Below are 11270 nucleotides of genomic sequence, written 5' to 3'. Positions count from 1 at the left end.
TTTCTCACTCTCTGTCGTTTGCCTGTCTCTTTAATGTTTAAACCAGTACCCCTCACTGCTGCATTCTTGACCAATCACGTGGCTTTAACCGAAGACTGGGGTCGGGGAATAGAGGACAAAAACAGTCGGCTGCCATTTTCTTGTTAAGAGAACGGGCTCGTTCGCGAACGACACATCACTCATTGTGGCAGTTCCGTGTGTATCCCAAAAAAAGTTTGTATGCCAAGGTAAAATGTTCATACATTTAACGTTGGTAAACCGAAAAGTTCGTAAACAGAGGTATCACTGTACTTCTATGGTGTCGACACCATCTATCTCCTGAGAAAGCAACTGCAGAGAAGACCCTTGGCGTCTCCAGCTCAGCTTAGGCCGCGGCCTGCCTGTTGCCCGACACTGCACTGATACCCGGTCGCCAATTTTAACCCTCAGCGGCCCAGTTGGTGAAAGACGCACTTTGGGAGGATCTGGAGCACACAAGGATGAGGTCATCATAAAAGCAAAACGTCACATAGTGGGGAAACTTCAATGTTACACATAGAGTACTCAGGTGGTACTATTTGGAGATGCATATTTTCAAGAAAACTACGCATCTAACCCTCCATCCATAGTTTGCGTAAAACCTTCTGTGGAAACACATTTTTTGTTCGTTATACTAGCCCTCTTGTAAACATTTTTTTTCCAGTTGAGTTGGTGAAGTTATAACGCAAATAGATAGAAAGTTAGCGAGCTAGCTAATAGAAAACTAATAGATAGCGAGCTCGCTAGTTAGACAGCTAATAGATAGCTAGCTAGGAAGCCACCCAGATAGCTATCTAGGTACACAACGCAAGGAAAACATCCTTCTTTAACTCTTTAAATGCTTCTTAAGATGTAGCTATTTTGTTTGTGTTAGCAGTGTAGCGGCTTACATTTGATGTTGATCTGAGCTGAAGCAATGCTGGAGCCTGCTGAGCCCGATGCCACACATTGGTACTCGCCATGGTTATTAGGTCTGGCATTAGCAATGGTCAGCACCACACCATTGGGGCCAATCTTAACATTGTCTGGTGGAGGGAAAAAAATATGTATATATATATGATTCTGTAAGATACATTAAGCACAAGATAAGCAAGCCAACACTCCATACCCGCTAAGGCTTGATTGTTGGCTCTTTTCCACTGCAGCTGTGTGACATGAGCACCGCTTCCCACTTGGCACCTCAGGCTGACAGAGTCCCCTTCACGCACAATAGTTGTTTGGGGCTCCACTGAGACCACAGGACCTTGACCAGTGGCTAGGCAGAGAGAGAAAAAAAAGCATTCACTCCATGCATGCACACACACGCAAACATAAACACACACACACATTCCTGTTTCAATGGTTTTGTGAGGTCCAGATAACTCCAGATAAGGAGTGAGGACCACCGTTGCTGATAAGTTTAAAGAAGAACTAGTGTTACCTTTGAACACTAAATGTCACCCCATTTCCCACTTCAACTTCTTTAAAAATAAAGCAATAAAAAGTGGACTTGAAACTGAAATAACAGCAGGAGTGAGGTTTCTGAATGGGTACATTCAAAGTCCTCACCCATGTAGTGAATTTGGTTAAAATATTGTTTTGCTTTTTGTGGTATTAACTTTTTCCTCTCATTAACCAAGCACACACACACACACACATAAACACATACAGTGAGTAAAAAAATGTGTGTATCCAAGTGAAATTAAAATACACACCAAAAAATTATTGTGGGTGAATTTGTGAGGACCTCTCTGAAACTTTAACAGATGTTTATATTAGAATCCTTTAGAATGAAAAACTTGTGACGACCGGCCAAGAGGTCCTCACTTGTCAAAAAATGCCCTGACTACGTCTGGTATAAAATGTTAGTGGTCCTCACAAGACTATGATCATACAGAAACACGCACACACACACACACACACACACACACACACACAAGCATGTACTCACACGACAACACGTATGTTCCATCTGCAACTCAGTGAACCTTTAAACAGGCTGGAGTAAAATCCAGTGCAAACTAACAACAACCCAAAACAAACAGACTGAGTAAATACACCAATTCAACAGAAGTGACTCTGATGACTGAGCAAAAACAAGAAGAGCATATAAATGTATTACCTGATTACGTACAATTAGCTGAAATTTGAATGTTATTGTTTATTGAAGGTTCAAACAATATTAAGAGACATTAATAACTTTAGCCAATATAATCCTGTGATTGTGCCACCACCAAGGAAAGTTAAGAAATAGGTGGCTTAGGTCTATGTTTAAAAAACATCCTTCTGCTTTTTTTTCCAATTAGTATTTTATATTATTATTACATTTTTATTTTTTAACTTTCTAATTGGAAATGCTAAGGCAACCACCCTTTAATCAACCACCCAATTCAAGATAAACACATGGAAACACCTTCTCACATGTCAAAGACAACAAATAGAAACAATCCCAACTACCTGAACACAGCAGAAAGAAGAGGAGCAAAGCACAGGACAATGAGTCCATGATGTGGAGAGAAAAAGACTTTGAATCACTTTCTGTTCTGTCCGGCTGTCTCTTTCTGTTCTAATCACGGTCAACCTTTCACCCCTCACTTCACCTCCTCCCTATTCCTATTTCGAGCTTTCTAAAAGTGCTGTTGTCGGGCTAAAATCTCACCAGTCGCAATTTAGTGACTTTTTCCCCCCCAAAAAATGTATACTGTTGGTCATGTAAATTAGGATGTATTGTATTGTATTGTATTGTATGGCATTGTATTGTATTGTATTGTATGGTATGGTGTGGAACAGTACGGTATGGTACGGTATTGTATTGTATGTACAGTATATGTGTGTCAGAGATGTTAGATCGGACACTGTGGTCAAAGGCTCGAACACAGAAATATTGTCTTTTACTGCCGTCAGGGAATACAGTATTTCATGACAGACGCAAGTTATAGTTGTGAGCAAGGTTAGTTAATTTTCACTGAACACACCCCACCTTGACACCTCCAAGCGTGCCAAAAAAGATGGCATGATTCAAAGAAACTAATGAAAAGTTGAGAACTACATTCAATGGAATTCTATAAACCTGGAAAGGGTTACAAAGTCCTTCAGAGTTTTGAAAGGCACCTGTAAATGAAATGCATTATTATTATTATATACTTCTGCGAGAGACAGCAGAAAGCAAGTGTGGAAGCTAATGAGCCGTGTGCAGGCTAGCTAGCAGTCACTTCGCGTATGGACCCGGTAAATTGACTTTCATTCCGATCGTTTGGCTGGATTATTACCAATCAAGGGGAACGTAAAACCATTCATGTTAACGGTGATTCCTATCACAAAGTTAATTTCAATAATACATTCTGACATTTTGTTGAAAAGTGGCCGCGCGTGTGTTGTTGTCCATCAATGTAAATCGGTCCGACACGAAACACTGAACGAAGCAACTTGTCCTTGTTTAAATAAACATTTTAGATGTATACCATTTGTAAAACAATGTAACTATGGGATTTCTTTTACCTGCAACCAAAATACTAAACAAGATACTTTTTAACCCGTTTTAGCTGTAACCAAAATACTCAATAAGGTACTTTTTAACCTGTCACACGTGCGTGCGTATTTCCGTGCGTTTGTGGCTCTCACTGAAAAAACATTTCTAAATATTTTACTTTTATGGCTCTCTTACTCAAAAAGGTTCCTGGCCCTTGTTTTAATAAATAAAATATAACCATTACTAATTAACTGTTACATAACAATTAGTTGTCACTTGTTAAATTGAATTGTAGCGTGATATTGTTTAATTTTTAACGAAAGGGGAAATCTATCCAGCTTGGTAAGGGTTCGACAGCTATTCATATCAGTTATATACCATGACGCTGGCGCGTGTGGCTGCCGCTGCTCACCCACAGAAAAAAATATCCTGTGACTGCTTGAAAGTTTTGAAAGGCGTTTTGAAATGTATTATAAATTAAGTCCTGGAGTCTGTACCATCATGGATTGCATGCTTCCATCTAGCGTCAACAGTCAGCAACTAAACACCGGATGGAAGGTTTTGTGGGAGTTGTAGTTCATCCAAAATGAGGACTTCCTGCTTTTACCAGGGAAAAAACACCTTAAAACGCAGAGACTTTGCGCTCCATTACTGTTTCCCTGCTCGAGAACAAATCATCGCACATCGAAGAAGTGAAGATTTTCTACAGGTAGGTCAGTGTCGTCGTGGATGCGAGAAATTTATGGAGGGGCACCCCTTTAACTTATTTTCGAATACGTTTTCACGAATAATCGCAACTGCTTGTTGAGTTGAGACCGGTTGATCGCGTTTGTATGGAAAACAACTTGTTCGGTTTGTTTTTGACGAACTCCACCTTGGGGCAAATCAAACAAAGTGTTGTGGAAAACTGTTTTAAGTCAATGTTGATCATATCGTTGCTATTAGTTGAACTAGCTGAAAAAAAATCTCAAAATCATACGCAGGACAATATTGTTTCATCCAAGATGTACGTGTCAATGTCCCACACATGCCTTTTCTTTTCATTGTGACAGTTAAGATGAAACATTATTTTATCAATATATCATCAATTTAGTTTTACTTTGTTTATCAGATCTACTTTGAATAATCCAAGTACAATCGACCAAATTAAAGACGCATTTCAAATAATTTCGCGTGTTTACTGCCACAGTGAATTCGCACATATACAGTGATCCCTCGCTACTTCGCGGTTCACTTATCTCGGCTTCAGTGCATCGCGGATTTTTTTTTCATTGTAAAAAAACTTTTTTTTCTTAATGGCATGCAAATCTGCAAACAAAGTAAAGGAAACAAAATTGCAAACAAAGCAGAATAAAATCAAACACACTGGCTTTGAACAGCTCATGGTGCATTCTGCTTCTAGAAATCGCGCCATGTCGGTTTATAAAAATCTTGCAAAAAAAAAAAAAGAGTGCCAACAACTACCGACAACAATGTTCTTCTCTCGGAAGAAAGATTCCTTCAGTGGAAAAAGACGCAGGAGCAAAATATTGTTTTACAACACCGTTCTTTAAACTATTAAAAAAAGAGGTTTTATTTTTTGTTTCATTCTGCAGTATGTACCGTTTTGAAAAAAAAAAGCTGACGACATTGTACTTCGCAAATTTCACCTATCGTGGGGGCTATTTTTGGAACGTATCTCCCGCGATAAACGAGGGTTCACTGTACTGCATATTGTTGATATTTTTGGTATACATAATATGTTCATTTTAATATGAATAGATCATCAAACACAGTAGTGTCAAGCACTGCTGGGGAATTTGAAACATGACTTCATGATGACTCGTCCTGAATGGGCACGGCAATTCCATGTCTGGCTTCATCGAGTCATAACACACTTATTTTAAATGAATGAATGGGAGCACTGTGTCTTGATAGTTTTTTTTTTTCTGCTCGTGGTTTGTAAATAACGAGCTTTCTCACTATTTTAACAGACCCTATTGTGCTACTTATTTGGCACTTGACAACAACAAGATACTACTGGTGGATTTTTTTTTTTAAAAACAGCAAAGTAGCTTTAGTTTTATAATAATAATAATAAATAATAATAATAATAATAATACTTCTTGATATACATCCCTGTCTTTTTTTTTTCCTTTTCCCCTCAGATGGCCACCATGGATCATGGGGCAATCCGGCCACTGACAGCAGTGGCGTGGACATCCAACATTTCCACTTGCCCGAAAGACTTCACCTTGGTATAAGCAGAGAAGCAGATTACACGTTTTTAATTGCATGTGCTTGAGTTTTTATTCCTCCATAGACCTTTATAGGACAACCGACGCCTCCGGACAAGTTGTGTCCATAATTTGTAAAATCACTTCAAATGACTTCTACTGAGTGTATTTTACAAAGATTCCACCGCATATAGCTATATTTTACGTTTTAATACTCACGCTGAATATTCAGGAAGTCTTGTTTTCGAGTTGATGACGATGCCTGGCGTGACGTCACTGAAGGAACGCCCCTGAGAAAGTGACACACAATGCATTTTGGGTACTTTGTTTGGTCTGAAAACTTTGTGTTGATGGCGAAATTAGAAGGAAAACACATAAATAATGCGATGGTGAATCGTTGTGTGTTGCACCAAGACTACTATTTGATACTAGTTGACACAAATTCCCAGCAGACAAATCAGCCCATTTCCAACGGAGCTTGGGCGCCATCTTGTGCATTTTCTGGGACGCTACATTGGAGTCCTGATGGTTCAATTGATACGGAAGGACTTCTTGAATCGATTGCAAATATTTATGCTTTCCTCTTCAGAACTATTTGAATCATATTCATAACTGGATGAGTAACAAGAAAGCATCTTCTCCCAATCTGAACTCTCTGAAGCCATTGTTTTGATTCTGGAGCAAGGCAGTGTGTGACCAATAGTGACGTCACGAACAAGGGGGTGGGACTTTCTGAATCTGCCCAGTTCCAAGCTCATTTTGTGGCAGTTTTGGGACACTTTAAGTCATTTTTATTCATGTGTTGCATTTGACTAAAAATATCAGCCTGTGTGTTTTGGGTATTTTAGATGCTATAAAACATTTTCCTGATATCAGTTAGGAAACAAAAAAAATGGTGTCGCTTGTCCTTTAACTGTCACTCTTTCAATCTGCAGATCAACATCACAGAGAACGGAGCAAACGCACACTTCACACGCAGCTTCCCGACGAGATATAGTTATTACCTTTGTTACAGTAAGGTAACTGAAAAACACACCCACTCTTTTCAGCAATCTCCTTTATGATTCGCATTGCCACAATACATCAAAGATTTCTGTCTGTCTCTCTCCCGCAAGGCCACTTCTGGTGGCATGGTTGTGTCAGACATTCAGCTCATCACTGACAAGGACGCCATTCCTCATGGCTACTGCTTAATTACGGAGTACCTGGAACCAAGTATGCATGGGCACATACGTACATTTATGCATGGAAATTGAGGTGGGAAGCAATGAGATCATTCATACGTAATAGGCTTGGGGTGAGCAGAGGCAGCCACATGCGCCAGCGTTACTAAGACCTCCGACCATTAGATTCGATAATCGACATTAAGTTATTCATCATTAGCTTGACAGATTTTTTTGCTGCTTTTGTAGCTCAGACGTACCGAACTCTCAAGCTATATACAGTGATACCTTAGCTTACGAACTTAATTGGTTCCCAGACGGTGTGTAAGGCGAAAAGTGTGTGTATCCCAAATATTAATTTCCCATAGGAAACCATTAAAATGAGAATAATCCGTTCCCAGGTCCCCAAAAAACATATTTTTCTACTTTCTAATTTTCTAAGCCTTAAAACTACACAAAATATATCTTATTTTACGTATAATAAATGTGCTATGGTATTATAATTAAAGAAATAAAGTGTACCGTATAATAAAGTCGTTTTATTTACCTTTGTGATGGTCGATGACTTGATGGAATGGGGTGGCCGGTTTCATGAGCATTAAACACTTGATGAGGAACATAGCCTTCTTCTTTCACCATCTTGAGGAATGATCCCTTGCAGGTGCTTTCTCTGTCTGTGATAATTTTATCTAGTTCCTCATCAATTGTGTTCTGTTTCGCTGGGTTGATGGCTTTTTGCATCAAGTGTTACTGATGGCTTGTGCGGGTTGTTTGTGGAGCCTGATTGATGGGATATTTTAACCTTGCAGTCAAAGTTGAAACTCCGTCGTCTGCCTGTCTCTTTAATGTTTAAACCACCCCCCTCACTGCTGCGTTCTTGAGCAATCACGTGGCTTTAACCGAAGACTGGGGGCGGGGAATAGAGGACAAAAACAGTCGGCTGCCATTTTGTTCTTAGAAGAACGGGCTCATTCGCGAACGACATCACTCATTGAGGCAGCTCTGTGGAAGAAAAAAAGTTCGTATGGCAAGCTAAAATTTGTATGCCAAGGTAAAATTTTCATAAATGTAACGTTTGTAAACCGAAAAGTTCGTAAGCCAAGGGGTTTGTAAACCGAGGTATCACTGTACTGTATGTTGTGCAAGTGTAGTTAATGTTCTGCTAGCTGAACGAACGTATGAAATGTGTATGATAAATAACACTGAAAACAAAGAAGCCAGTCTGTATTTTGCAACGAGGCATTGTTTACACATCCTTCAAAACCATTTTTGTTCTGTTAATATTCTGTCTGCAGAGGCCACCGTTTGGAAGAAGAAGCACATATGTGTGCGCGTCGTCCCTGTAGGGAGTGTGGACACGGCTGTCTTGGACATCAAACTGACAACCAAAAGCAAAATGATGTTACAGCACTACACTTATGTCGGGTAGGTGCCATACTATCCGCTACATTCATCTGCACTATTACTTCATCCAGCTCCTCCTCACGATGCACTTTTAAGTACCGTTCAATCCATGTTATTCACAGAGACATCCACGGCTACGTGTTGTGGTGTAGAAAGGGTCATTTTACCAGCTCCGCGCCGCAAGCTAAGCCCCGCAGTGTCAGTTTGGACCTCCGGAGGCTCTCGCTGGAGCTCCCATCCACTCCCCAACCTCTAAAACCAAGGTACGGTTTTGTTGTTTGGAAGACCTTTTTCTGTGCAGAGTTTCTGGGCATCAATTTCAGGTCACCGTGCTATCAGTACAACTGCGGTTTAGCTCATAAATTATTTCTACCATCAAAGTATGCTGTAAGGTGCAACGTGTGTTTATAATTGACATGGATAATCAACAGTTTTCAATGACATCTTAAATGCTTGCATGTATCATTTACAAATGTTTCAATTGGCTGCCGCTGCTCACCCACAGGAAAAAAAAACTTATCCTGTGACTTTAAAGTGACCTTGAGAGTTTTGAAAGGCGCTTAGAAATTAAATTTATTAAAGTATGATCTGCTAAAATTGGCGATTACAGGTAACATCCGACTTACAACCACCCATACTTACGACCACGACCTCCAGACCCTATTTTAAAAAATTTGAATTTTTACGCCTAGCACCGCAACACGCTAGCAGGCTGACGACAATTTTGGCCAGCCAGCAGCATCTCACTCTCGCACAGCAATCGACCGTGAGAGAGGAGTTTGCGAGTCATTTAGCTTCTGAGTCTCTATTCAACATTTTGAATGGATTTCGACTTACGACCATTTTGACTTACGACGGTTTGGTCAGAAAGTCAGGAAAGGAAAAGAATCTTGATGTGGAAATGTGTTTCTGCAGCAATCCTCCTCAAGTCCCTCAGGGTAAACTCAGCCAGAGGCGCCATTCCCTCCACGGAACGGAGTCCGTGAACAAACCAGTTGACGGTAGCATCCAGGGAATCACAGGTGATTACACAGTTAACGGTAAATTTGCGGATTTCTTTTTTTTATGTTGATTTTCTACAATATACACTTTCTTTCAATTATCTGCAGCACTAGATGGAGTGCCCTTCAGTCTTCACCCAAAGTTTAATATCAAGCCAAACGCTACGGTATTTCACAATGTATTTTTTTTTTCGTGAGTGGTCAATTCTGCTGCTTGCCAAAAAGTTTTGTTTGTGTAATATCTTACATGACAAAGGTCTTCCAGAATCATGTCAAGTTAGCGCTGTCTCTCTCTCTCTCTCTCAGAATCCTCATCTTAACTACCAGCTCAACAACATCCGTATAAAATCCCTGCAGGACATTGAAAATGAGGTAAGATCATCTGATTAATTTCATTACCCTTCCATATGTACTGTCAGCGTACTAACTTTGTATTCCTTTTTTTAGTATAACTACACATTTTCAGTAGAGGAGTTTGCTGCCAAGAGGACCAAACCACTTGTGTCGACATCCTCATCAGCTCAATGAGCTTTGTTGTTTTCCATGGCAACAACATCCAACCTCCTCCATTAGTGTATGGATGCGGTACAAATGAAGGAACGGCACATCTCTGCGCAGCTTTAGAACATGAAGCATCTGAAGGAGAGTCGCGCATTAAGTATCTTTTTAAAATGTTTATCGTGGCATCGTCAAACATTCCAGTGGACTCTTTCATTTAAAGAAATATATTATTTGCGGGAATAACAAAGTGAACAATGTTGTCAATATGAATACAGTAATACCTCGGTTTACGAACTCCTTGGCTTACGAACTTTTCAGTTTACGAACGTTAAATTTATGAAATTTTTACCTTGGCATACAAACTATTTTTCGGGATACACGCGGAGCTGCCACAATGAGTGATGTGTCGTTTGTGAATGAGCCTGTTCTTCTAACAAAGAGTGTAGACTGCAAGGTTAAAATTCCCATCAATCAAGCTCCACAAATAACCCGCACGAGCCATCTGTACTCTTGTTGCAAAAAGCTATTAACCCAGCTAAACAGAACACAATTGATGAACTAGGTAAAATTATCGCAGAGAAAGCACCTACAAGGGATCATTCCTCAAAATGGTGAAAGAAGAAGGGTACGTTCCTCATCAAGTGTTTAATGCTGATGAAACCGGTCACTCCATTCCATCAAGCCATCAACGACCATCACAAAGGTAAATAAAATGATTTTATGATACAGTAGTTTATTTCTTTAATTAGAATACCATAGCACATTTATTATACATAAAATAATGTATTTGTTTGTGTAGTTTTAAGGCTCCTGCATTATTAGAAAGTAGAAAATTGTCTTTTATGGGGACCTTGGAACGGATTATTCTCATTTTAATGGTTTCCTATGGGAATTTATTTTTTGGGATACACACTTTTCACCTTACACACTCTGTCTGGCAACCAATTAAGTTCGTAAGCCACGGTATCACTGTATTTAGTCCATCGCGATTGATTTTATATGCTACATTTGATTGGTGCAAGTTTTAAAGGGGCACTGGGTGCAGTTGGCCATCTTGTAGTGCTCAAGTATCAAAAATGACAGATTTGAGCAAAAACTGCACACATTGGCTGCATTTTTATTGTCTTGGTAAATTCATGTTTCTGCATGTGTCCATCTTGAATATCTGATACAGCATCTTATTTTGAGATTAGCAGTATGCCCAATAAAAAAAGGGGAAGGACTTATTTTGGGGTTAGTCATGTTTATATATTAAAAAAAAAAATCATGTGTATCATGAATCTTTTTGGGGGCATAAGAGACATATTTATCTAGAGGATGTGATTGTACAATGTATAGATGTTTTAATGCCCTCAAAACCAATTGTAAACGCTTGATGAAATAATTGTAAAAAAATCATGAAGACTATTAAAAATCTATATTTTTAATTGTACTAGGTGCATTATTTATAGATGCTATTACCAAAATGGGGAAAAATTGTTACCTTTATATTACAATACATTACCTGAGGAACTTCAAA

The 11270-nt window shown here is 39.3% G+C and overlaps 2 protein-coding genes across 3 annotated transcripts in view; one reads left to right on the top strand and one right to left on the bottom strand.

The window, feature by feature from the left end:
* sid4 (secreted immunoglobulin domain 4) overlaps positions 1–2612 on the bottom strand; it is a 6498-nt gene extending 3886 nt beyond the window's left edge. For both annotated transcript variants that reach the window (XM_089006983.1, XM_089006982.1), the window contains exons 1-4: positions 2455–2612; positions 1127–1273; positions 909–1043; positions 292–464 (exon numbers count right to left, since the gene is read on the bottom strand). In XM_089006983.1, coding sequence (XP_088863109.1) covers positions 292–464; positions 909–1043; positions 1127–1273; positions 2455–2503 — 504 coding nt within the window. In that variant the 5' untranslated portion in view covers positions 2504–2612. The remainder of the gene's footprint in view (positions 1–291; positions 465–908; positions 1044–1126; positions 1274–2454) is intronic.
* Positions 2613–4023: 1411 nt separating this feature from the next.
* mvb12a (multivesicular body subunit 12A) lies at positions 4024–11177 on the top strand. The gene is made up of 10 exons (XM_089006986.1): positions 4024–4175; positions 5614–5703; positions 6618–6701; positions 6798–6897; positions 8141–8270; positions 8372–8512; positions 9165–9271; positions 9359–9417; positions 9557–9622; positions 9698–11177. Exons 1-10 carry the CDS (start codon positions 4053–4055, stop codon positions 9776–9778), a joined length of 981 nt encoding a protein of 326 aa, XP_088863112.1. The 5' UTR covers positions 4024–4052; the 3' UTR covers positions 9779–11177.
* Positions 11178–11270: the final 93 nt, after the last annotated feature.

The sequence above is a fragment of the Hippocampus bargibanti genome, linkage group LG10, assembly GCF_051943395.1.
Source record: "Hippocampus bargibanti isolate YZ-2025 linkage group LG10, ASM5194339v1, whole genome shotgun sequence".
Lineage (NCBI taxonomy): Eukaryota > Metazoa > Chordata > Actinopteri > Syngnathiformes > Syngnathidae > Hippocampus > Hippocampus bargibanti.
Note: the sequence above shows the minus strand (reverse complement) of the source record. Positions and strands in the feature narration are given on the sequence as shown.